Raw genomic sequence first — 27,949 nt, 5'->3', positions numbered from 1 at the left:
GCTGGCTAGGGTGCATTGACCATGCTAGATTCTCCCTCAGTGTACCCGAACAGGCGCCGGAGTGTGGCAACTCGGGGATTTTCACAGTAACTTCATTGCAGTGTTAATGTAAGCCTACTTGTGATTAATAAATAAACTGAAACTTCAAACTGTGGCTTCCAATGGTCCATTGTATTGTCTGTGTTGAATTACAACAAGAAAGAAGTCTCACAACACCAGGTTAAAGTCCAACAGGTTTATTTGGTAGCAAATACCAGACCATTGAATTACAACACCCTGGGAGTGGGTCACATGATCAGTTCCCTCCCTTTGCATTGTGGGCGATGTAGTCCAGGAGCGACCGGAAGCCGGCGGAGGGACCGGAAGTACCTTTGTGTCCGTCCCCCAGAACCTTCCCCCCGCTGTCCGTGCGCAGCCAAACTCGGGAGTTGGGGGTGGAGCGAGTCGGTCAGAGTTTTTGCTCGGAGTGTTATTGTCCTCGAAGGAGGAGGCGCCCAGCTGGAAATGCCGGCGGGGAAAAGTTACCGGAGGAGGCGAGAGGAGGAGTCGGACGAGGAGGATGAGCAGAGGGTGGTGGAGGTCAGGTGAGAGCCGAGGCTTCAGTGGGCAGGCTAGGCCCTCTCCCCTCCCCTGAGAGCAGCCCACTCAGGAGCACACAACAGTTAAAGTTTATTTATTAGTGTCACAAGTAAGGCTTACATTAACACTGCAATGAAGTTACTGTGAAATTCCCCTAGTTGCCACACTCCGGCGCCTGTTCGGGTACAATGAGGGAGAATCTAGCACGGCCAATGCACCCTAACCAGCACGTCTTTCAGACTGTGGGATGACACCCACGCAGGCACGGGGAGAATGTGCAAATTCTGCACAGACAGTGACCCAAGTCGGGAATCAAACTCGGGTCCTGGTGCTGTGCGACATCATAGAATCAAATGGAATTTTGTCCTTCATTGGTAGAGGAATGGAGTCTAAAAACAGTGAGGTTATGTTGCAGAGGGTGGTGGAGGTCAGGTGAGAGCTGAGGCTTCAGTGGGCAGGCTAGGCCCTCTCCCCTCCCCCTGAGAGCAGCCCACTGAATTCCAATGAGTATAGCCCCAGTCTACTCAGTCTCTCCTCATAAGCCAACCCTCTCAACTCCAGAATCAACCTAGTGAATCTCCTCTGCACCCCCTCCAGTGCAGAAGGAGGTCATTTGGTCCATCGAGTACACCGACAACAATGCAATGAAGTTATTGTGAAAATCCCCTCATTTCCACACTCCAGCGCCTGTTCGGGGACACTGAGGAAGAATTTAGCATGGCCAGTGCACATAACCAGCATGTCTTTTGGACTGTGGGAGGAATCCGGAGCACCAGGAGGAAACCCACGCAGACATGAGGAGAATGTGCAAACTCCACACAGACAGTGACCCAAGCCAGGAATCGAACCCGGGTCCCTGGGCGCTGTGAGGTAGCAGTACTAACCACTGTGCTACCCTTTTAAATTCCATCTTAAATTTATCTACAGCCTGACCAATGTCATGAAGTATAAAAAGGGAAACGATACAGCCCTGATCCATGGTTACAGACTCCGCACAGACAGTGATCCAAGGCAGGGAATCGCACCTGGGTCCCTGGCACTGTGAGGCAGCAGTGCTAACCACTGCACCACCGTGCTGCCCATTCAACCCTTCACTCCAACGGTTTCAGAACATAAGGTCTAGAACATAAGAACTAGGAGCAGGAGTAGGCTGTCTGGTCCCTCGAGCCTGCTCCGCCATTCAATAAGATGATGGCTGATCTTTTCGTGGACTCCGCTCCACTTACCCGCCCGCTCACCATAACCCTTAATTCCTTTACTGTTCAAAAATGTATCTATCTTTGCCTTAAAAACATTCAATGAGGTAGCCTCAACTGCTTCACTGGGCAGGGAATTCCACAGACTCGCAACCCTTTTTGGGTGAAGAGGTCCCTCCTCAGCTCAGTCCTAAATCTGCTCCCCCTTATTTTGAGGCCATGCCCCCCTAGTTCTAGTTTCACCCGCCAGTGGAAACAAGCTTCCTGCTTCTATCTCATCTATTCCCTTCATAATTTTATATGTTTTTATAAGATCCCTCCTCCATTCTTCTGAATTCCAATGAGTATAGCCCCAGTCTACTCAGTCTCTGCTCATAAGCCAACCCTCTCAACTCCAGAATCAACCTAGTGAATCTCCTCTGCGCCCCCTCCAGTGCCGGTATGTCCTTTCTCAAGTAAGGAGACCAGAACTATACACAGTACTGCAGGTGTCGCCTCACCAGCACCTTATACAGCTGCAACATAACCTCACTGTTTTTAGACTCCATTCCTCTACCAATGAAGGACAAAATTCCATTTGCCGCCTTAATTACCTGCAGTACCTGCAAACCAACTTTTTGCGATTCATGCACAAGGACACCCAGGTCCCTCTGCACAGCAGCATGCTGCAACTTTTTATCATTTAAATAATAGTCCATTTTGCTGCTGTTCCTACCAAAATGGATGGCCTCACATTTACCAACATTGTACTCCATCTGGAGACCCTCGCCCACTCACTTAGACTATCTGTGTCCCTTTGCAGATTTTGTGTCCTCTGCACACTTTGCTCTAACACTCATCTTAGTGTAATCTGCGAACTTTAACACACTATACTTGGTCCCCAACTCCAAATCATCTATGTAAATTGTAAACAATTGCAGTCCCAACACTGATCCCTGAGGCACACCACTAGTCACTGATCGCCAACCAGAAAAACACCCATTTACCCTCACTCTTTGATTTCTGTTAGTTAACCAATCCTCTATCCATGCTAATACATTACCTGTAACACTGTCCAACTTTATCTTATGCAGCAGCCTTTTGTGTGGCACCTTGTCGAATGCCTTCTAGAAATCCAGATACTACACATCCACAGGTTCCCCATTTCTACCGTGCTCATAATGTCCTCGAAGAATTCCAGTAAATTAGTTAAACATGACCTTTCACGAACTCATGCTGTACCTTCCCAATGGGACAATTTCTATCCAGATGTCTTGCTATTTCTTCCAGCATTTTCCCCAGTACAGAAGTTAAGCTAACCGGCCTATAGTTCCCTGCCTTTTGTCCACCTCCTTTTTCAAACAGTGGCGTCACATTTGCTGTTTTCAAATCTGCCCGAACCGTCCAAGAGTTCAGTGAATTTTGGTAAATTACCACGAGTGCACTTGCTATTTCCCCCGCCATCTCATTTAGTACCCTGGGATGCATTCCATCAGGGCCTGGAGACTTGTCTACCTTTAGCCCCATTAGCTTGCCCAACATTACCTCTTTAGTGATAATGATCGTTTCGAGGTTCTCACCTGCCATCGCCTTCCTGTCATCAATTTTTGGCATGTTATTTGTGTCTTCCACTGCCCATGGTTTCAATCATTCTGTTTGTCTCCAGTTCATGTGTCTATCAATGCCTTGAATGTTGCTAATGTGCTTTCTACCACCACCTCCTCTGGCAACGCGTTCCAGGCACCCACCACTCTGGAAAAACTTCCCCCGCATTTCTCTCTCAAACTTTTCCCCCTCTCACCTTGAACCTGTGCCTCCTTGTAATTGACACTTCCACCCTGGGAAATGGCCTCTGACTATCCATGGGAAATGGCCTCTGACTATCCATAGGGAATAGCCTCTGACTATCCATAGGGAATAGCCTCTGACTATCCATAGGGAATAGCCTCTGACTATCCATAGGGAATAGCCTCTGACTATCCATAGGGAATAGCCTCTGACTATCCATAGGGAATAGCCTCTGACTATCCATAGGGAATAGCCTCTGACTATCCATAGGGAATAGCCTCTGACTATCCATAGGAAATAGCCTCTGACTATCCATAGGGAATAGCCTCTGACTATCCATAGGAAATAGCCTCTGACTATCCATAGGAAATAGCCTCTGACTATCCATAGGGAATAGCCTCTGACTATCCATAGGAAATAGCCTCTGACTATGATGTAAGGTTTCCTCTCTGAAAGAATATTAGTGAACTGGATTCAAACTCTCAAATCATACAGTAGGCCTAAATTGACATTAAAACTTGCCCCAAATTGTTGTATGCGGCACAGTGTTTAGCATTGCTGCCTCACAACGCCAGGGACCCGGGTTCAATTCTCAGCTTGGGTCACTGTCTGTGTGGAGTTTGTATGCTCTCCCTGTGTCTGCGTGGGTTTCCTCCGGGTGCTCCACAGTCTGAAAGACGTGCTGGTTAGGTGCATTGACCCGAACAGGTGCCAGAGTGTGGCGACTTGGGGAATTTCACAGTAACTTCATTGCAGTGTTAATGTAAGCCTTACTTGTGACTAATAAATAAACTTAACTCATTTTAACATTAAAAGTAAAGTAAGGAAGGTGATGCGGATCAATTTTGCTAATCAGACAATCCTAATTTAGGTCAGGTTGCTAAAGGACTGTTGCAAGTCGGCACGGTGGAGCAAAGTTTGTTTATAAACTGTTTTGAAATATAGTTATACTGTCCTCTAGTGGTAACACTGATATGATGACGAGTTTGGTATTTTGCGTTGTGTGCAGATGCAGTGTAGTAAGGCTGCAAATGAATCAGTGTGACCAGAGGATTACCCCGACTGCTTTAATCACTGATTCGTTGTTAGAAACAAGCCAAGTTATAGTGACTGTCAGTTATTTTATTCTGTCTGTCCACCACGCTGCACAAAAAAAGACTAACATGAATAAAAATGGAAAAACTTCAGGGGACAAGAAGACAACAAGCCACAATATAAGGGCAAAGCATCGCGAGGGGCAACGAGGGTTGGACGTGAGCCGAACGCAAAGCGGCAGAGTAAGAAGAAAAGGGGATACGTCCTCTCTCTGTCTTACCTGATATCCCAAGTTAAATTCAGTGCCACACGGGGCGGCACGGTAGCACAGTGGTTAGCACTGCTGCTTCACAGCTCCAGGGTCCTGGATTCGATTCCCGGCTCAGGTCACTGTGTGGAGTTTGCACATTCTCCTCGTGTCTGCGTGGGTTTCCTCCGGGTGCTCCGGTTTCCTCCCACAGTCCAAAGATGTGCGGGTTAGGTTGATTGGCCAGGTTAAAAATTGCCCCTTAGAGTCCTGAGATGCATAGGTTAGAGGGATTAGTGGGTAAATATGTGGGGGTAGGGGTAGGGCCTGGGTGGGATTGTGGTCGGTGCAGACTCGATGGGCTGAATGGCCTCCTTCTGCACTGTAGGGTTTCTATGATTTCTAAAGCCTTGAGCTTGCCAGTTTGTTGTTAGGCATGCAAGCAGGATAAATATCTTTTATTTGCATTTTCTATACCTCTGAAGTTTTTGTAGAATACATTTTTTTCCGAGTTACCAATGGTAATCTTGTTTCTGAAGGTCAAAACTGGATGAACTGAAAGAAATTCAGAGTCTGAGGAGAAGACAAAATGGAGTGAGGTAGGTGCAAACCAATGGGCGGGGCCTGTACCCACCACAGACATTTTATGTCAAAGTAACAGTTGAACTGTAGGTACAATGTGCACATGCCATAAGACATAGGAGCAGGGTTAGGCCATTCGGCCTATCGAGTCTGTTCTGCCATTCACTAATGGCTGATATGATTCTCATCCCCATTCTCCTGTCTTCTCCCCATAACCCATGATCCCCTTATTGATCAAGAACCTATCTATCTCTGTCTTAAAGACACTCAATGACTTGGCCTCCACAGCCCGCTGTTACAACTCAGAATTTCTGTGAACCCATGTCTTAACGTAATGGGAGAAAATACCTTTCAAAAGAGCCACATTAGCATGTTGCGTTAGTGCCAACAGAGTTCCTTTCTGGTCTGAACCCAAAGATGTGTGAGGCTTTGGGTACGAATGACCATAATGTGAGCACATTTGACAAAATGAGGATTGGGAAGGTGACTAGAATCCAAAACAAATGGCCATATTCTGAGAGGGCCAACGTTTTTAAGTGCATGAGAAGTGTGTGATTGCAAGGTTTGAATACAATGTGGTGAGTGGGGGAACTGAGCAGTGCCTTTAGTAATGTGATTCTGAATGCAATGGACCTGTGTGTAGCCAGGAGATGTGAGGATGGATTTTTTTAGTATTTTCTCTGTTATTATGTGTGCGCGCATGATTGATTTTAAAGAAGCCGGGGAAAGGGGAATAGAGACAACTTGTCTGGGAGAGTTGAGAGATAAATGGGGTAAAAGTGCTAAATGCATGCATTTGTAATAAGATACAGTAAGAAGTCTCACAACATCAGGTTAAAGTCCAACAGGTTTATTTGGTATCAGGTCCTGACCTGATGAAGGAGCAGTGCTCCGAAAACTCGAGACTTCTTACTGTGCCCACCCCAGTCCAACGCCGGCATCTCCACATCTTTGTAATAAGAGGCCATGGCGAAGTGAACTTATAAAAGTAGGTTGGGTTTAGACACTTGCACTAAGAGATAGATCGGGACTTGGCTTTGTCTGCTGCTAAATTCCAAAGGGGAGTAGGAGACTTTTACAACTTACAGAAGTTTCATAAGTAAACAATGGAAGGTTACTCAATTTTTATTTGAGTTGAAAATGGAGGCCAAAAGAAAACATGAAAGATTTTTATATTTTGGAAAAATCGTTTTCAAACCGGTGCTGAGGACAATGGAATGGAAGGTGTAAGGGAGAAAGGATATTTAAGTAAAGATGTTGTGCGAGTTATATTGTGGGGGGGGGTGATGTCCTGAGAGCAACTCTGTGCTGAGAGGAGCTGTGAAATCTGAAGCAGCCATCCAGAAACCAGAAGAGTCTTTGTTTCAGAAAGGCATCTTGTTTCTGAATTTTCTTGGGACTTCTAGATGGGAACAGACATGGGTTTGGAAGGTGCCTTGATGTGTTCCTGCAGTGCTGCTTGTAGATGATACATACTGCTGCCATTCTGTTGGTGCTGATGGGACTGAACATTTCTGGATGTATTGCCAAACAAGCAAGCTGCTTTGTCTTGGATGGTGTCGAGCTTCTTCGGTGTTGTTGGAGCTGCACCCATTTAGGCAAGTGGAATGTGTTCCATCACACTCCTGACTTGTGCCTTGTAGATGATGGACACAGGCTTTGCGAAGTCAGGAGGTGAGTTACATACTGCAGAATTCCTAACCTCTCGCCTGCTCTCGTAGTCCCAGTATTTAGTAGTCAGTAGTATTTAGTATCCCAGTAGTCCCAGAGGAGGTTTACCAGGATGCTGCCTGGTATGGAAGGGCTTAGTTATGAGGAGAGATTGGGTAAACTGGGGTTGTTCTCACTGGAAAGACGGAGGATGAGGGGTGACCTAATAGAGGTGTATAAAATTATGAAAGGCATAGATAGGGTGGACGGTGGGAAGCTTTTCCCCAGGTCGGTGGTGACGTTCACGAGGGGTCATAGGTTCAAGGTGAGGGGGGGAGGTTTAGCACGGATATCTGAAGGACGTATTTTACATAGAGGGTGGTGGGGGCCTGGAATGCGCTGCCGGGCAAGGTGGTGGAGGCGGACACACTGGGAACGTTTCAGACTTACCTAGATAGCCATGAACGGAGTGGGAATGGAGGGATACAAAAGAATGGTCTAGTTTGGACCAGGGAGCGGCGTGGGCTTGGAGGGCCGAAGGGCCTGTTCCTGTGCTGTATTGTTCTTTGTGGCTGCTCCAGCTTAGTTTCTGGTAAGTGGTAAACCCCAAGATGTGGAAATGCCGGCATTGGACTGGGGTGGGGCACAGTAAGAAGTCTCACAACACCAGGTTAAAGTCCAACAGGTTTACTTGGTAGCACGAGCTTTCGGAGCGCTGCTCCTTCGTCAGGTGAATGGGAGTTGGGTTCACAAACAGGGCATATATAGACATAAACTCAATTACAAGATAATGGATGGAATCTGAGTCTTAACAGGTAATCAAGCCTTTACAGGTGCAGACAATGCGAGTGGAGAGAGGTTTAATCACAGGTTAAAGAAGTGTGAACTGTCTCAAGCCAGGACAGTTAGTGAGATTTTGCAAGCCCAGGCAAGTCGTGGGGTTATAGATAGTGTGACATGAACCCAAGATCCCGGTTGAGGCTGTCCTCGTGTGCGGAACTTGGCTATCAGTTTCTGCTCGGCAATTCTGCGTTGTCGTGTGTCGTGAAGGCTGCCTTGGAGAATGCTCACCCGAAGATCAGAGGCTGAATGCCCTTGATTGCTGAAGTGTTCCCCGACAGGAAGAATCCCCAGGATGTTGATCTCCCACAGGAGTGTCTGGATAGACGACGGCACAGTGGTTAGCACTGCTGCCTCACAGCACCATGGACCTGGGTTCGATTCCTGGCTTGGGTCACTGTGTGGCACGTTCTCCCTGCGTCTGCATGGGTTTCCTTCGGGTGCTCCGGTTTCCTTCCACATTCCAAAGATGTGCAGGTTAGGTTGATTGGCCATGGTAAATTGACTCTGGTTTCAGGGAGATTAGCAGGGTAAATATGTGAGGTTACGGGGATAGGGTGGGATTGTTGTTGGTGCAGGCTCGAAGGGCCGAATGGCCTCCTTCTGTACTGTAGGGATTCTATGAAATCATAAACATTAATGACTTAGGCAAGACTTCTCCTTCATGAATACAAACTAACATACCACTTTTTTTTGGAGGGTGTGTCATGTGAAGTAAAGCAGTGGTTGTGATATATTATGGCTTATGGGTTTCAGTAGTATCGTAGTTATGTCACTGACAAATAACCCAGAGGCCTGGACTAATGTTCCAGATCCAAGAGTTCAAATGCAGCACAGCATCTGGGGAAGTTAAACTCGGGTAATTAAATAAATCCTGAATAAAAAGCTAATATCGGTAATGGTGACCATGAAACTACCAATTATTGTCCAAACCCATCTGATACATTGACGACCTTGTTAGGGTCCAGGATCAGAAGCCAAAGGAAACCAGACTAGACCCCAACAATTTTTTCTCTTTTTGGCACAAATTTGGGCTAGGATATTTCTCTCCAGGAATGATTCCACTGACAAAGTATGGGTCTTTACTTTATTTAATAGCGCAGGTTAAATATAACTCCAACAAATGAAGCAGTTCAACCATTAACAGTTGTGCAATATTTAAAAATGAAAGGAAGCAACTTTGCTTTCTAGCTAATGACTGTTCCAGTTCCAAATAAGCACCATTCGCGCTTGGATCAAAACCATTTTTAAATCAATATAGTTAGCAAACCCAGGCATACTTGCTATAAATTCTGTTAACAGTCTTGAAGCTTTCAGAGAGAGAGAATTCTGCACATGCCTCTGACTTCAACAGCAACTGCCCAGCTTTTCCCTACTACAGACCCAACTCTGCACATTAGCCACACTATCACATAACCCTGTCAATCAACTTCTCAAGTTATCTTTTGTGTAAACAAAAGTCTATTTGCTCTATCAAAGTAAATGAGTGATTAACTTGCTTTTACAACCCTTGAACTAAATGTTTTCCAAACACACCAACTGCCTGTTGAATAAAGCTGAAATTTTAAACATTCTACAGGAACATTAGAAAATATCTAGATATTAATTGCGCTACTATCAACACATCCTTTAGAGAAGGGAATCTGCTGTCCTTACCTGGTCTGGACTATACGTGACTCCAGGCCCACAGTTGACTCTTAACTGCCAATCATGTCTTGTAGGTGGGAGGCACAGTGGTTTGCCCTGCTGCCTCGCAGCACCAGGGACCCAGGTTCAATTCTGACCTTGGGTCACTGCCTGTGTAAAGTTTGCACGTTCTCCCGTGTCTGCGTGGGTTTCCTCTGGGTACTCCGGTTTCCTCCCACAGTCCAAAGATGTGTGAGTTAGGTTGATTCGCTATGCTAACTTGCCCCATAGTGTCAAGGGGGTTAGCAGGATAAATACGTGGTGTCAAGGGGATAGGGCCTGGGTGGGATTGTGGTCAGTGCAGACTCAATGAGGCGAATGGCCTCCTTCTGCATTGTAGGGACTCTAAAGTTTATTTATTAGTCACAAGTAAGGCTTACATTGACACTGCAATGAAGTTACTGTGAAATTTCCCTAGTCGCCACACTCCGGCGCCTGTTCAGGTCAATGCACCCTAACCAGCACGTCTTTCAGAATGTGGGAGGAAACCGGAGCACCCGGAGGAAACCCACGCAGACACGGGGAGAACTTGCAAACTCCACACAGACAGTGACCCAAGCCGGGAATCGAACCCAGGTCCCTGGCGCTGTGAAGCAGCAGTGCTAACCACTGTGCCACCGTGCTGCCCTCATGTCATTCAGTTGTATTTGAGAAGGCACCTCACCACCATCACCTTGAGGACAATTAGGGATGGGCAATGTTAGTCGAGCCAGCTTTCCATCAATTAATTTAAAACAAATATGCAGGATATTTAATGACCTCTCTGTTTGAAATGTCATTGTTCTAAAAGAACTGAACGGTAGGAGCTAGTATTAGAATAGAGAGGTGCGATGCAGCTTAAAATTGCAGCAAAGGAAGGTTTAAATGTAATAACAATTGGAGCTTCGGGTTGGTCATTCAGGAGACGAGATTTAAAATCTTCAGTGATGCCAACGTGGACAATGAGCCTCCACTGTGTCATTAAAGGATGCACCAAGCAAAAAGGGAATACCTTGAGTCACTTCCCATTGTGTTGTTGGTTACAGTGCTGCCGCCCTGCTGGTTGGAGAGCAAGTACCGGAAGAAACATCAACTGTGGTAAGTTGTTTCGTGTCATAATGTGTGAATTTCAGTGCAGCAGCAACAACAAAAACTTGCATTTATATAGCGCCCTGAATCAAACATCCTCAAACCCTACACACTAGCGTCATGCAGCAAAATTTGATGGTGAGAAAGAGATAGATTTTATAGGAGTGCTTTGAAGGAAGAAAGATAGAGTCGTTCAGAGTGGAAGCAGCTGCAGACTAAATGATGGAACAATTTAAATTGGGGATTATCCAAGAGGCCAGACTGAGATGAATGCAGGTATTGCAGAGCTGGAGAAGATTACAGGTATAGGGAGCACTCGGGCTAACGGAGGGATTTGGAAACCAAGCCCTGCTGTACTGGGACCAAGCATTGATCAGTGAACACCGGGGTAATGGGTGAATGAGACTTAGTGCAAGTTAAGGGACATGGGTAACAGAGTTTTGGATGACCTCAAATTTACAAAAGGTGTACTGCATTAGAATAATCAAGCCTAGAGGGTGCAAAGGAATGGGTGAGGGTTTCAGCAGCAGATGAGCTGAGGCAGAGACGAGGTCCATTGTTAGGGAGGTGGAAATTGGTGATATTAGTGGTGTGGACGTGTGGCCAGAAGCTTATTTTAGGATTATATTCACTGGAGTTTAGAAGAGTGAGAGGGAATCTCATAGAAACTTATAAAATTCTAATAGGGTTAGACAGGGTAGATTCAGAAAGAATGTTCCCAATGGTGGGGGATTCCAGAACTAGGGGGGGTCACAGTTTGAGGATAAGGGGGTAAACCTTTTAGAACTGAGATGAGGAGAAATTTCTTCACCCAGAGGGTGGTGAATGTGTGGAATTCACTCCCACAGAATGTAGTTGAGGCCAAAACGTTGTGTGATTTCAAGAAGGAATTAGATATAGCTCTTGGGGCTAAAGGGATATGGGAGGAAGGGGGGATCAGAATATTGAATTCGATGATCAATCATGATCAAGGTGAATGGTGGCATAGACTCGAAGGATCAAATGGTCTACTGCTTCTAATTTCTATGGGTCAAGGTTGTAAACAGTCTCGTTCGACCTCAGACAGTTGCCACGGAGATGAATGGAGTCAGTTGCGAGGGAATGGAGTTTAAAACAGGGATTGTGGACAATTCATTCTTTCCAATATTTAATTGGAGGACATTTCTGTTCGTCCAGTATGGGATGTTAGGATAAGCAATCTGACAACAGAGAGGTCAAGAGACATATATATTCAGAACATGGGCCTTCACCTAATATTCGAGCCTAACAGATAACTCATGGTCTAGTCATTGCCATTGAAGATGCTAGACCACACTGCTTTCTGTTTTATCAAGGAATCATTCACCACAGAAGGTGACCCATTCTGCCTCTGACATGCTCTTTGAATGAGCTATCCAATTAGTCCCACCCCTGAAAAAATTCACTTCAATTATTTACCCAATTCCTTTTTTAAAGTTATTGGGTCATAATTTGCTGTCAAAGTAATGGTGAGGGTAATGGCGCCCGCTGTTATTTGTGTGCACGTGTTAGTCACTCCAGGTGAGCAGCAGAGGTGGGGCTTTTGAAAAATAAGTAATTTGAAGCGAGCGCTCTTGTTTACTGCGGTTGGTCCAGTAGTGTTGGCCAGGCCGGTATGGCTGAGGTATTCCGGAGGGGATGGATGGGGGTTTGCTCACAGTCGTGCTTCACCCCAACATCGTGCTTACTTGCTTGTACAGCTGGTGAAAAGCGTGCCCAAAGTTTAACAGCTGCTAATGAGGGTTTCTACTGAGCTCACGGATGACTAGTATGCAAAAACAGAGAAAGGATGGATGGCTTTCATAGCCGCTTTGCCTTTTTTGAACTCTTTTACCTCAAGACTCCCCGAAGCGTAATCCTCCAACCAATGCCTTTAGTTCCCCCCGCCAAAATTACATTCCATTTCCACCAGTGTGAAATCGCCTCCGTCTTCCAAAGTGCTTCAGGTGTCCTTCTGAAGAACACGGCATTGAGTCACTGCGTGTTTGGAGCAATGTGTCACTGAGCTGGGAACTTGTCCACTTTTTAAAATCCCGTCCTGATATTTAAGGAACATCATTGATTTTTCTATCTTTTTTTAAAAAAAATGTGCGAGATATTGTATTCGTTTGGAAATATGCTTAAAAACTTGCAACATATTTTTTGTTGTGCGCAGGATGATCCTTTTAAACTGAAGACAGGCGGGATGATTGACATGAAGATGATAAAGGACAAAAAGCGAGAGAGGTGGGTGTCGTTGAGAATTCTGATTCATTCTAAAATACCCAACATGAGGATAATTAGCAGCTAATGTTTTAATATGTGGTTTGAGAATAATACAAAATATTTAAGTAACATCTTAATAATGTCTCTCAGAAATGAATTTGTAACATGTCAGTAAAATGAAAGATGTGTTCATGAAAGATATCAGCGCAAGTCAGGCACAAATTATGCAACAAAGTAAATTACCCAGGCTGAAGGATAATGCCAAAAGATAAAGGCGCCTTCATTTGGTATTAGAGCCGTTTTAAACTGGTTAGAGAAATGCTGAACCATAAGGAGCCATTTTTGGGAGAGAACTTCCGTAAAAGGGACAGACGACTGACAGATCAATATTTGAAGGTGTCAAACTATAATTGATTGAAGGGCGTGCCATTGTTAGATTGACAGATCAGTGAATGAATGAAATTGCTTTTAATTATGTGCTGGGCTATATAATCTGATTTAAAAACTATAACCATTCTGCTTTTTTGGCACGAAACCTAAGATCTTTTGAGAATGCCTCATAGCTAATTTGCTGTGTAGGTGAAATCAGAGGTCTTCCTTTCGGCCACAACAAATTTGTCTTGTCTTAATTGTATATTTGTCTGAATATTTTTAATTTGTAATGTTTTTGATTCTAACATTTCAATGTTTTAATAAAACTAGTTTAATTGAAGAATTTCATTGAACTGAATAAACTTTTTTTTGCCTTTGTGAAATGCAATGTTCAATGAAAAGATTTAGTCTTTAAATTAATCAGGCCACCTAGAAGAATTTCTCACCACAGTGGGGAATCAGAAACACAGCAAAGATTTACCATTTCTAGTTCATTTAATTATTTAATTGAATTTGACCAGCTCTTTAAGTGAGTTCTCCTTCAGGCTTAACTTAAAGCAGAATTTATACTTTGAAGAGGACAAAATGGCAGCCATGTAGCTATATACGGGGCAACAGGGTGGCACAGTGGTTAGCCCTGCTGCCTCACTGTGCCAGGGACCCGAGTTCAATTCCCGGCTTGGGTCACTGTCGGTGTGGAGTTTGCACATTCTCCCCGTGTCAGCGTGGGTTTCCTCCAGGGCTCTGGTTTCCTTCCACAGTCCAAAGGTGTGTGGGTTACGTGGATTGGCCACGCTAAATTGACCCTTAGTGTTGGGGACCAGCTGAGGTAAATGCATGGAGTTATGGGGATAGGGCCTGGGTGGGACTGTGGTCGGTGCAGACTCGATGGGCTGAATGGCCTCCCTCTGCACTGTAGGATTCTATGATTCCATATACGTTTCATGATGTTCAATTTATGTGCATTCCCATTGTTTCCGCGGTGTTGAAGAACATGTTAATTCTCTTATTCTGTTTGTTTTTTGCCTGTCAGTCATTGACCCATGAGATAAGGAAAAGTGAGGGGAATGCAAATCGTGAGGAATAAAATGGCTGTCACAAATGTTTTATGATGCTTCCGTTTAAAGTTTGTTTATTAGCGTCACAAGTAGGCTTACATTAACACTGCAATGAAGTCATTGTGAAAATGCCCTAGTCGCCACACTCTAGTGCCTGTTCGGGTGACACTGAGGGAGAATTTAGCACGGCCAATGCAACTTATCAGCATGTCTTTCGGACTGTGGGAGGAAAACGGAGCACTCGGAGGAAACCCACGCTGACACGGGGAGAACATGCAGACTCCACACTGACAGTGACCCAATTGAACCCGAGTTTCTGGCACTGTGAGGCAGCAGTGCTAACCACTGTGCCTCCGTGCTGCCTTGAAACGCACCCAAGATGAAAATAAAAATGCACATTGCAAAGATTTTCCTCCCTCCCTCTTTCACCAACTGAAAGCAAGGCTGGCTGAGCGGAGAATTGAACATGTTTTCTCTTCTTCCAGGATCGAAGAGGAAGACACGGACTTGAACCTGGGGACATCGTTTTCGGTGGAGACAAACCGACGCGATGAAGACGCCGACATGTATGTCTCGACGTTGTGTAGTGAGAAGGGAGAATGAACTTATTTTTGTTTTCTCCTTGTTTTATTGAACCAGTACACGCAATGTCAAGTTTGCATTGTGTGCACTGTCTTGCTTTACCTCGTGATCTGTCGTGCTCACACAGATGCCGGGCAGACAACCCTTGCCTTCTTTTGTTAGCCAGAGACCACCTCTGGATCGAGCATTGTCACCCTGAATCCTCTCTAGTACGCGGTTCATCTGTTTCCGGAAAAATCGAACTGTTCCAACTCCCTATTTGGAGTTGAAGGAGAAAGTGCTGGAAACACCTAGTGGCTCGAGCAGCATCTGTGGCGAGAGAAAAACAGTTAATGTTTCAGGGTCAGTGATCCTTGATCAGAAAGTCCTGTCGAAACGTTGTCAGCCTGAAACGTTAACTATGTTTCAATCTCCACTGATGCTGCCATACCTGCTGAGTGTTCCCACCATTTCCTGTTTGTATTTGATTTAAAACATCTGCAATACTTTTTCTGTGTTACCGCTAGTTGGAGTGTTTTAGTGCAGCTGCCCTTGATCAAAGTAAGTTTTGATTCCTCGATAGTTTTGCATATCAAGTTCCAATCTGATCAGATCTAAATTAATTTTGTGTGACGCTTGTTATGAAGCGGAGGTTGATCCCCTCTCTGAGAACTAACATCTAACCACTCAAAGAGGAGCACCTCATAACAGGTACATAAAAGTGTGAGAGAAATAGTGCGATCTGCTCTTCAGCAACTTTTAGTGGTTAAGTCAAATTAACTACCTGAGACACTCTCTCAAGTGAACAAGTAACAATTTATTTATCTAACTAACAGTGAACAGGTTAACTAAACTATTAACAAACCCAATAAAACACTATTCTAATGGAATGCTATTTAGACAAATACAATTCCCACTTATTAACAAAAAATTAGAATTTTTAGTCATTCTCTAAATTACAACCAGGTTTCTCGTCTTCTGAAATATTCTGTCATCTTTGCTGTCTTCAATATCGAGATGAGGCTTTCTTTTAAGACATCAATGAGGCCATGAGAGCCAGCAGTTCTCTCTCTGAAAGCTGTGAGCGGTGGCAGGTGCTCTCCCAGTTTGTCTCACTGCCCCCATCTCTTATACCCCCGATGACGTATCATTATTTCCCACAATATGATTGGTTCTCAGGTTACCAAAACACCAATTTTAAATCTAATAGATTGCTGGTAGCTAAGTGTCTAATTTAAACTCGGCAAAATCCAAGCATTCAAATGCCTGAAGCCTGTTACCAAGGCCACCGTGCTGTTTGGCCTTTGATACAATATTTCAGTCTGTGTACTGGCACCATATGCACCTGGTATTTTGTAACGCTCTACACAGCAAAAACACTACCTTTTTAAAGGGACCGTGGGAGGCGATGGCCTAGTGGTCTTATCACTAGACTATTAATCCAGAAACTCAGCTAATGTTCTGGGGACCCGGGTTCGAATCCCACCAAGGCAGATGGTGAGATTTGAATTCAGTGAAAAATATCTGGAATTAAAAGTCTAACGATGACCATGAAACCATTGTCGATTGTCGGAAAATTCTGATTCATCTGATTCACTAATGTCCTTTAGGGAAGGAAATCTGCCATCCTTACCTGGTCTGGCCTACGTGTGACTCCAGAGCCACAGCAATGAGGTTGACTTTCAACTGTCCTCTGAACAAGGACAACTAGGGATGGGCAATAAATGCTGGCCAGCCAGCGACACCCATGTCCCACGGATGAATGAAAATAAATGCAATACTTCCACCTCTTAGCATTTTAAAATGTTTTTATAATTTTGCAAAAACCAATTTCGCAACACGCTGTTTGTGCAGGAACAGGACTGATTGCCAGTAATCTGGTCAAAGTGCTTACGTGGTTTTTGGAGCTTTTTCACAAAATACCAGCACCAATAACCACTGACTTTTGCATAATTCTTTTGAGAGAAGCAAAGGGTTAGGGATAAAACACTCGGAACTAGAAAAGAAAACTTGGGAAAAATAATCTCCAAGGATCATTCTTGTTAAGATCAGAGGAGGCAGTTCGGTCCTTTGTGTCCATGCCAACTCTTTAGAGATCTATCCAATTACTCTCACTCACCACATAGCCCTGCAAATGTTTCCAATTATTTATCTAGTTCCCATTAGAAAGTTACTATGGAACCTGCTTCCACTACCCTTTTTCAGCCGAGGCATCCTAGCTCGCAATTTGTTACATAGAGTCATAGAGGTTTACAGCATGGAAACAGGTCCTTCGGCCCAACTTATCCATGCCGCCCTTTTTTTTTAAAAACCCCAAAGCTAATCCCAATTGCCCGCATTTAGCCCATATCCCTCTATACCCATCGTACCCATGTAACTATCTAAATGCTTTTTAAAAGATAAAATTGTACCTGCCTCTGCTACTACCTCTGGCAGCTTGTTCCAGACACTCACCACCCTCTGTGAAAAAATTGCCCCTCTGGCCACTTTTGTATCTCTCCCCTCTCACCTTAAACCTATGCCCTCTAGTTTTAGACTCCCCTACCTTTGGGAAAATATATTGACGATCTAGCTGATCTGTGCCCCTCATTATTTTATAGACCTCTATAAGGTCACCCCTCAACCTCCTACACTCCAGAGAAAAAAGTCCCAGTCTATTCAGCCTCTCCTTATAACTCAATCCATCAAGCCCCGGTAGCATCCTAGTAAATCTTTTCTGCACTCTTTCTAGTTTAATAATATCCTTTCTATAATAGGGTGACCAGAATTGCACACAGTATTCCAAGTGTGGCCTTACCAATGTCTTGTACAACTTCAACAAGACGTCCCAACTCCTGTATTCAATGTTCTGACTGATGAAACCAAGCATGCCGAATGCCTTCTTCACCACTCTGTTAAAGTGACAAGGCAATAGATCAAGGTAGCAATAAAGCTATTAATAACCAGTGTCTGGCAGGAAGGGATAGTGATAGTAGATGTGTGTGCCGGCAGAGTTTACAAAAGCAGTTTAAAAAAACTCAATAAAGGGTTGAACCTGAGGTTAAACCGTTACGTCACAATTCTCAATTCCCCTCTGATTCTTAAACCTGAGTCCTCTGACAACTTCTCCTTAATTACTCAATTGAAATGGATTGTAATTTTGAACACCATCTCTCCCTTATCCTTTTTCTTGCCAAACGGAACACTCCCAGATTCCCTGTGTCTCTCCATATTACTGATGTCTTTCATCCCTGGTACTGCTCCAGTAAATATCTGCACCCTCTCCAAAGGTGTTAAAAATATCACAGGCGGATATTTAGTCTCCTTGCGTTTATGGAACGTCTATGGCAGATGGGGAAACTAGTTTCCCCCTTGTGTCCCATCAGAAGCTGTAACAAGGCACTGAGGAACTTGGGAGCTGTTGACCGATTATGACACGTTATTCTGTTTAGCAAATGCCCTCATTCATATCCGTATTGGAGAGTGACCCATTGTTCCCTGTCAGGATGAAGTACATCGAGACAGAACTGAAGAGGAGGAAGGGAATCCTGGAGAACGAGGAACAGAAGGCAAAGATCAAAAATCCAGAAGACCAACTCTACGAGCTGCCCGATAGCATCAATGTTTCGTCTGCCAAACGCACTGAGGAAATGTTATCCAATCAGATGCTCAGTGGCATTCCTGAGGTGGACCTGGGCATTGAGTAAGTGTTTATCTTTTTAACCAGTTGAAGAAATTGAAGTGTATACAGGGTTCATAGAATCCCTACAGTGCAGAAGGAGGCCATTCGGCCCTTCGAGTCTGCAGTGACACAATCCCACCCAAGCCCTATCCCCACAACCCCATGCACTTACCTAGCTAGCTAGGCCCCCCCCGACACTATGGGGCAATTTAGCATGGCCAATCCACCTAACCCGCATATCTTTGGAGTATGGGAGGAAACCAGAGCACCCGGAGGAAACCCACGCAGACACGGGGAGAACATGCAGACTCCACACAGATAGTGACACGAGGCCGGGAATTGAACCCGGTTCCCTGGCACTGTGAGGCAGCAGTACTAACCACTGTGCCACCGTGCCGCCCTACTGGTCATACCACTGAAAACTCCATTCACCATGCTCCCAGTTTCAGAATACTTATTATCTGGAGGGTCTGTTTCAATCATTACAGGATCTGTTTAAATTTATTTATTAGTATCACAAGTAGGCTTACATTAACTGTGCAGTGAAGTTACTGTGAAAACCCCCCTAGTCGCCACACTCCGGCGCCTGTTCGGGTACACTAAGGGAGAATTTAGCACAGCCAATGCACCTAACCAGCACGTCTTTCAGACTGGGAGGAAACCGGAGCACCCGGAGGAAACCCACGCAGACACGGGGAGAACGTGCAGACTCCGTACAGACAGTGACCCAAGCCGGGAATTGAACCCGGGTCCCTGGCACTGTGAGGCAGCAGTGCTAACCCAAGGGTTAGGGTTGTGTATTAGTAGAATTTAATTGACTGCATACAGTGACGCCTCAAAACATGGCCAGTATGGAGATGATTCCCCGCCAATCACATCTGCTATAACTGACTGCAGTGCTTTTTTATTATTTGTAAATGGGATGTGGGTTGTCAATGGCAACATCACCATTTATTGCCCATCACCAATTGCCCTGGAGAAGATGGTGATGTGCCACCTTCTTGAAGTGTATTGAGATGGACAGCAGAGGTTGGCAGAAAGGAAACAGAGTAGGAATTAATGGGTGCTTTTCAAATAACCAGGCAGTAACTAGTGGGTGCCACAGGGATTGGTGCTGGGACCCCAGCTATTCACAATATATATTAATGATTTGGATGAGGGAACAAAATGTAATGTCTCAAAGTTTGCAGATGATACCAAAGTTGGGTGGGAGGTGGTTGGACTGTGACGAGGATGCAGAGATCCTTCAGCATGTTCTGGATAGGTTAAGTGAGTGGGCAAATCAATGGCAGATGCAGTATAATTTGGACAAATGTGAGGTTATTCACTTTGGAAGCAAAAACAAGAAGGCAGATTACTATGTGAATGGCTGTAAATTGGGAGAGGGAGTGTGCAGTGGGACCTGGGTGTCCTTGTGCATCAGTCACTGAAGGTAAGCATGCAGGTGCAGCAGATGGTAAAGACGGTAAATGGCATGTTGGCCTTCATTGCGAGAGGTTTCGAGTACAGGAGCAGGGATGTGTTGTTGCAATTACACAGGATCTTCAGGTACAAATGTGAGGGAATGCATTTTGGAAGCTCTAATACAGAAAGGAAATATACAGTAAATGGCAGAACCCTTAAGAGTATTGATAGGCAGAGAGATCTGGGTGTACAGGTACACAGGCCACTGAAAGTGGCAATGCAAGTGGAGAAGGTAGTCAAGAAGGCATACGGCATGCTTGCCTTCATCAGCTAGGGCATTGAATTTAAAAATTGGCAAGTCATGTTGCAGCTTTATAGAACCTTACTCAGGCCGTGCTTGGAATGTAGTGTTCAATTCTGGTCGTCACACTACCAGAAGGATGTGGAGGCATTGGAGAGGGTACAGAAAAGATTTACCAGGATGTTGCCTGGTATGGAGGGCATTAGCTATGAGGAGAGGTTGGAGAAACTTGGTTTGTTCTCACTGGAACGACGGAGGTTGAGGGGCGACCTGATAGAAGCCTACAAGATTATGAGGCATGGACAGAGTGGATAATCAGAAGCTTTTCCTCGGGGTGGAAGAGTCAGTTACTAGGGGGCATAGGTTTAAGGTGCGAGGGGCAAGTTTTAAAGGAGATGTACGAGGCAGATCTTTTACACAGAGGGTGGTGGGTGCCTGGAACTCGCTGCCGGGGGAGGTAGTGGAAGCAGATACGATAGTGACTTTTAAGGGGTGTCTTGACAAATACATGAATAGGATGGGAATAGAGGGGTATGGTCCCCAGAAGGGTAGGGGGTTTAGTTCAGTCAGGCAGCTTGGTCGGTGCAGGCTTGGAGGGCCGAAGGGCCTGTTCCTGTGCTGTAATCTTCTTTGTTCTTTGCCACAGAGCTGTTAGGGAGTGAGTTCCAGGATTTTGATCCAGATTGAACACACAGGATTGGTGTCATGCAACTATCTTGTTTAATCTAATTATCGCTGCATTTTACTGAGGAAGTAAGTGTTGTAGTTTTGGTGGTGAGTTCTGTTTCCTGCAGTTTGTCGAGGCTGCTGTCACTATCTGACTGACAGCTTGGTTTTTTGTTTGTTAGATACTTACTTCAGATTTAATATTCAGACTTCACTGGTATTCCAATAGACTACCATTAGACTGTTCAAACTCCTTATCCACTTTCAGTTCCATATTCTCAGACAAGGTTAGATGTCTGCTTCAGTCTACATCAACTTCAGAGTGTAAACCAGCACAGGAAGTGGTTGTTTGTGCACTCATGCCCTTCCAGTTTGACCCAAAATCCACCCAAATGTTTTCACTTCAAATAATTATCAAGTTCCCAATTGAAAGTCACCACTCAATCACGGTGGCACAGTGGTTAACAATGCTGCCTCACAGCGCCAGGGACCCAGGTTCGATTCCCAGCTTGCTGCCGCACGGCGTCAGGTACCCGGGATTCGCTTCCCGGCTCAGATCACTGTCTGTGTGGAGTTTGCACATTCTCCCCGTGTCTGCGTGGGTTTCCTCCAGATGCTCCAGTTTCCTCCCACAGTCCCAATATGTACGGGTTGGGTTGATTGGCCATGCTAAATTGACCCTTAGTGCCACGGGGATTAGCAGGGTAAATATGAGGGATTGCGGGGATAGGGTCTGGGTGGGATTGTTGTCGGTGCAGGCCCGATGGACCACGGGTGGCACAGTGGTTAGCACTGTTGTCTCAGTGCCAGAGACCCGGGTTCGATTCCCGGCTTGGGTCGCTGTCCGTGCAAAGTTTGCACGTTCTCCTCGTGTCTGCGTGGGTTTCCTCCGGGAGCTCCGATTTCCTCCCACGCTCCAAAGATGTTCAGATTAGGTTGATTGGCCGTGCTAAATTACCCCTTAGTGTCGGGGGACTAGCAGGGTAAATACGTGGGGCTACTGGGATAGAGTGGGATTGTGGTCGGTGCAGACTCGATGGGCTGAATGGTCTCCTTCTGCACTGTAGGGATTCTAGTCTGCTTCCATTACCCTTTCAGCACATGCATCCCAGACCATAACTTGCTGCCTGAATTTATTTTTTTCTCATATTGACGCTGATTTCTTATTTTTTTTTAAATTTTGAGTGCAAAAATAAAGAATATTATCAGCACTGAAGAGGCAAAAGCCCAGCTGCTGGCAGAACAGCGCAACAAGAAGAAGGATAACGGTACTTCGTTCGTACCCACCAACATCGCGGTCAACTATGTTCAGCACAACCGGTGTAAGTATTGACGGATCTCCGCGATCGACCTTTGCGATTTCATGGTGTGAGTTCCCTTGTGTACATGTGACCCAGGCAGCTTCGATATAGTCCGAAAACAAAACAAAAGCAACAAGTGCAGAGTCGCAGCATTTTAAATGCTGAGAGACAGTCCATTTCGGCTTTGGGTTCAGATCTTGTATCTGTGCAACAATCCTCCTTCCCAATATGAACGAGTCCCTCGGGATGCTCTCCGACCTTTTACTGTGTGAGACTAGCCATGATGTGGAGGTGCCGGCGTTGGACTGGGGTGAACACAGTACGAAGTCTCACAACACCAGGTTAAAGTCCAACAGGTTTATTTGGTAGCAAATACCATAAGCTTTCGGAGCGCTGCCCCTTCGCTGCCCCCTTCATGGGGTAACCCCCACAGCCTTCCCCCGATCTTGCAGAATCTTACTAGCTGTTCTGTCTGGAGACAATACACATCTCTTTAACCTGTGTTTAATGTTCCCTCCACCCACATTATCTGTACCTTTAAGACCTGGCTGGCTGTAGAGATTTGCATTCTAATTAGTATTCAGTAACTTGATTTCTGTGTCTCTGTGCACTGTTGGAGAACAGATTTTCACTCCATCTGATGAAGGGGCAGCGCTCCGAAAGCTTATGGTATTTGCTACCAAATAAACCTGTTGGACTTTAACCTGGTGTTGTGAGACTTCTTACTGTGAGACTAGCCAGTCAGGGAGCACAATTTGGGACGGAGGATTGTTTCCTTTGCTGGGGGGGGGAAAAAAAAAATGATTGTTCTTGATTATTTATCCTGCATGACTTTTCTCATTAAGTGCATTATATTTTTTTTAAAAGTTGATATGAAATAGTTCAGAAGGCTTTGAGCTCAGTTACAGCAGGATCCTTGGTCCACGTTTCCCATTGCTTCATGTTGTCTCTTGTAGTTTACCGGGAAGAATTGCACGCACCTGCAAAACGCAATAAAGAGGAAGCGAAACCCCGGCCACTGAGAGTGGGAGACACTGATAAACCAGAACCTGAACGTGAGTAGATCAATGTCAGCATTTCATTGTCAATCCTTGGAGGATAATGGCCCACACCTGGCACAGTAATTTAAAAATTTAAACTGCTGCCTGCAGATTAAAATGTGTGATTTTTCTCCTTTCAAATCCACTTCATTCCCTGTTCCCGGTCAAGCAACATCCTGATTTTCAAAATTCTTTCTTTGTTTCCGAATCCCTCCGTGGCCTTGTCACCTCCTGTCTCTGGAATCCCCTCCGGCCTGTGCATTCTTCAGAGTGGCACCATGGTTAGCACACTGCTGCCTCATGGTGCCAGGGACCCGGGTTCGATTCACAACCTCGAGTTTCTGTCTGTGTGGAGTTTGCACATTCTCCCCGTGTCTGCGTGGGTTTCCTCCGAGTCTTCCGGTTTCCTTCCACAGTCCCAAAGATGTGTGGGTTAGGTGGATTGGCCATGTTAAATTGCCCCTTAGTGTCAGGGGGATTAGCAGGGTAAATATGTGGGGTCACGGGAATAAGGCCTGGGTGGGATCGTGGTCGGTGCAGACTTGATGGGCTGAATGGCCTCCTTCTGCACTGTAGGGATTCTGTGATCTCTATTCAACTAATCCTGGTTTCTTGAGCATTCCCTACCATTAATTGCTCCACTATTGGTGGCCCTCCCTTCAGTTGCTAGGCCATAAGCTCTGGAATTCCCTCCCTAAACCTCTCCAACTCTCAACCTCTCCGTCTCTTCCTTTAAGAGCCCCTCAAAGCCTCCCTCTTCAAACAAGCCTTTGACCATCTGTCCTAATATAACCTTACGTGGCTCGGTGTATAATTTTACTTTGGAATGCTCACGTGAAGCACCTTGGGACGTTTCATTACTTTAAAGGCGCTATATAAATACAAATTGTTAATTCAGAGGACGGTGGTTATCCAGACCATTGATAATTCCTCACGCAACAGGTTCCCCGGCTGAGTCCGGCTGTCCAGCGGAGGTCACGTGGGAAGGCCAGTTGCTTTTACAGAAGAGAAAATCTGAGCACGTGTTAGCCTACTCTGGTCTGGCACACATTCTTGTAGCAGTGTCTAGAGTAGCGTTAACAGAGAAGGACAGAAGTCCATTCAGCTGCTCAAACCTATTCTGCTCTTCCATCAGATCCTGGCTGCTCTGTGCAACACTCTATATCCACTTTTGATCCCTAGCAATTGAACCCTTTTCCCAAGTAAAACCTATCAATCTCACTGTCAAATTTCAATTAACCCAACGGCCACTGATCAGATTTCTGACAATCTTTTTGTGTGGAAACAGGAGTTCCTGATTTCACTCCTAAATGGTTGCGCTCTTGTTTAAGATTGAACCCCCTTGTTCCAGATCTCTTTCTCCCATCCACCGCTTCCCCCCCACCCCCCCAACCGCCAAAGAAAATAGTTGCTCTGTATTGAACTCCCATCATTTTAAACAAAGATAGGTGGATTGGTCATGCTAAATTGCCCCTTAGTGTCCCAGGATGTGTGGGTTGGGGGGGATTAATGGGGTAAATACGTGGGGTTACAGGGATAGGGCTTGGGTAGGATGCTCTGTCGAAGAGTCAGTGCAGACTCGATGGGCCGAATGGCCGCCTCCTGTACTGTAGGGATTCTGTGATCCTATTTTACATCACCCTTCAATATCCTAAACCCAAGCCAAGTTTCTGCGACCTGTCTTTCTAATTTAACCCTTTGAATACTGTATCTTTCTGGGCTGTACCCACTCCTTCCTGGTGTCCAGTGCCAAAAACAAAACGCAGTAATCCAGATGGGGTCTGGCCAAGTCAACACAACAGAAGGGGTCGGTTTAGCTCAGTTGGCTGGACAGCTGGTTCGTGATGCAGAGCGACACCAACAGTGCAGGTTCAGTTCCCTGAGGTTATGCGTGAAGGCCCCACCTTCTCAACCTTGCCTCTTGCTTGAGGTGTGATGATCCTCAGATTAAATCAGCTGTCCCCCCTCAAAGGGGAGAGCAGCCTATAGTCATCCAGAACAATGGTGACTTTACCTTTCACAACAGAAGTATCACTTCTTCTTTATACCCCTACCTTCTTGAGATAAATGCCAACATACCATCAGCTCTTTTGATGACTTGTGCATTAGAACAAATATAGAACAAATAGATACAGCACAGGAACAGGCCCTTCGGCCCATCAAGCTTGCGCCAACACATGATGTCTTTCTAAACTGATGACCTCGTGCCCGTGAATGGTCTGAATCCCTCTATTCGCTGCCTATTGATGTATCTGTCAAGATGCCTCTTAAACGTTGCTATAGTATGTGCTTCTATCACCTCCTCTGGCAGTGCATTCCAGGCACTTAACCACCCTCTGTGTGAAAAACCTGCTTCTCACATTTCCTTTAAACTTTCCCCCTTTTATCTTAAACCTATCATAGAAATCATAGAAACCGTACAGTGCAGAAGGAGGCCATTCGGCCCATCGAGTCTGCACCGACCACAATCCCACCCAGGCCCTACCCCCACATATTTTACCCGCTAATCCCTCTAACCTACACATCTCAGGACTCTTAAGGGGCAATTTCTTTTTTAACCTGGCCAATCAACCTAACCCGAAACCGGAGCACCCGGGGGAAACCCACGCAGACACGAGGAGAATGTGCAAACTCCACACAGACAGTGACCCGAGCCGGGAATTGAACCCAGGTCCCTGGAGCTGTGAAGCAGCAGTGCTAACCACTGTGCTACCGTGCCGCCCAGTCCCCTCTGTCCCCTAGTATTTGACATTTCTACCCTGGGAAAAATGAGCTTTTAGCAATTTGTGCCTTGGACATTTAATCCTCTTTGAGCTCCGTTGTTCCTCAGCACTCACGATTAAGAAAAAAAAACCTATCTGTGTTCCTCAAATCCAAAGTGGACAACCTCATCCTTCATGGTTAAACTCCACAGGGAAGTAAGTTCATAGAATCCCGACGGTGCAGAAGGAGGCCGTTTGGCCCATCAAGCCTGCACCGACAACACTCCCACCCAGGCCCTATCCCCTTGACCCCACGCATTACCCTGCTAATCCCCCTGACACTAAAGGACAATTTAGCGTGGCCAATCAACCTGACCCGCACATCTTTGGACCGTGGGAAGAAATCGGAACACCCGGAGGAATCCCACACAGACACGGGGAGAATGTGCAGACTCCACACAGACCGAGGCTGGAATCGAACCCGGGTCCCTGGCGCTGTGAGGCAGCAGTGCCGCCCAGTTGAGAGGGAGTCCTTCAAAAGTCACTGGTCAACGACTGGTGCTTCTGTTCCATTTCTTGAAAAGATCCATCCTGGGCTAGCTGTGTTCTCTGTTTAAATTCTAATGATTTTCTGCTTTAAAGAAGCCATTGCGACAAACCTATTAAGAAAAAAAATCCCTTTCTATGTTGTGCAGAATCTCCTCCGAATCGCAAACGTCCTTCCAACGAAAAGGCTACAGATGATTACCATTACGAAAAGTTCAAGAAAATGAGCAGGAGGTACTGACGGGCAACTCGCTATCTTTTTTAAACGTGAACATCAGCATCCTAACTAAATTCCTTGTGTAAAAACAAGACTGATAACTGTTTCGGGGTGGGGGGGAGGGTAGGAAGCGGGGAAATGAACAGTGGTTGGGCTTTCAGGACTGAAGCGACACCATTCTATCTAATGTACAGCCAGAGCAGGATCGGAAAGGTTGCTGCAGTATTAGACCACACTGTAAACCCAAGGAAATGTTCACTGCTTCACACCTGTTCCAACTGGTTTTGTTGCTTTGTATCCAAGCTGAATGGCGGACCGCAGGCTGCCATGGAAAAAGCATGGCGGAATTTTCCCGTCCCGTCCCGCCACGGGAATCGTAGCAGGGTCTGTTGACCTCGGGTGGGATTTTCCGGTTGGGGGGGGGTGGGGGGAGCGCAGCTGGAAAATTCCACCCATAGAGTCGTACAGCGCAGAAAAGGCCCTTTGGCCCATCGAGCCTGCACCGACAATAACTACCACTGACCGTCGCGCCAATCCCATTTTCCAGCACTTGTCCCACATCCCAAATAACTGTTAATTTAAACAAAAAAAGGATCCTGATGCAAGAGGGAACAATAGAAGTGAGGTGAGAGTTTTATCTTGGCTGCCCTCCTTTGGTTCAAGAGTATGATGCTTTATATGAATTTCCACTTCTGAATCCTGCAAAAAGCTGAACCGGAAGAATAGACAGCGGCAGATGATGATGTTAAAAAGGGCCACTGTCAGTGCTGCAGAGCTGAGATAGCTTTAGTGCCCCCAATATGTAATTCTGACAGTATTTTAAAGATTGGGTTGTGTCACACACAGTAGTTTTATGATGCACAGTGACACACTGCTGTTCTAGAAGCAAGTAATCCCCTCTCCTGATATTGGTCTTGAATCTTTTAACTTGCTCACTCTCAAAACTGCTTAATAGAACATGCAGTCTCTCAACTTGCTGTGATTTCTGTATGTAAATTAATTTCAGGATAGATGGATGTTACAAATTGGTTCTTTTGGTTTATATGTTAAAAAATGTCTTTATGCTGTAAATGTATCTGAAATAAATTTCTTATCTTTGTTTATTGATTTCATATAAATGTTTTCCTGGTTTATTTTGCGTGGCAGTCTAATCGGCACTGGCACAGTGCCGTAGGAGCATTCCAAAAACTCCACTGGGGCGCTTAAAGAGGGCAAGGTAAATTATTAAGTGCATTAGCAGACAGTTC

The 27,949-nt window shown here is 45.5% G+C and overlaps 1 protein-coding gene across 1 annotated transcript; it reads left to right on the top strand.

Annotated features, from left to right (window-relative positions):
* Positions 1–400: 400 nt before the first annotated feature.
* Positions 401–27,805, top strand: c13h9orf78 (chromosome 13 C9orf78 homolog). Its single transcript, XM_078226267.1, has 9 exons — positions 401–584; positions 5,364–5,423; positions 10,608–10,659; positions 12,824–12,894; positions 14,789–14,869; positions 18,349–18,546; positions 22,082–22,218; positions 23,154–23,252; positions 26,635–27,805. The coding sequence occupies exons 1-9, from the start codon at positions 505–507 to the stop codon at positions 26,724–26,726; spliced, it is 870 nt and encodes a 289-aa protein (XP_078082393.1). The 5' UTR covers positions 401–504; the 3' UTR covers positions 26,727–27,805.
* Positions 27,806–27,949: the final 144 nt, after the last annotated feature.

Source organism: Mustelus asterias, chromosome 13 (assembly GCF_964213995.1).
Source record: "Mustelus asterias chromosome 13, sMusAst1.hap1.1, whole genome shotgun sequence".
Lineage (NCBI taxonomy): Eukaryota > Metazoa > Chordata > Chondrichthyes > Carcharhiniformes > Triakidae > Mustelus > Mustelus asterias.
This window is presented reverse-complemented; position numbering and strand designations above follow the sequence as displayed.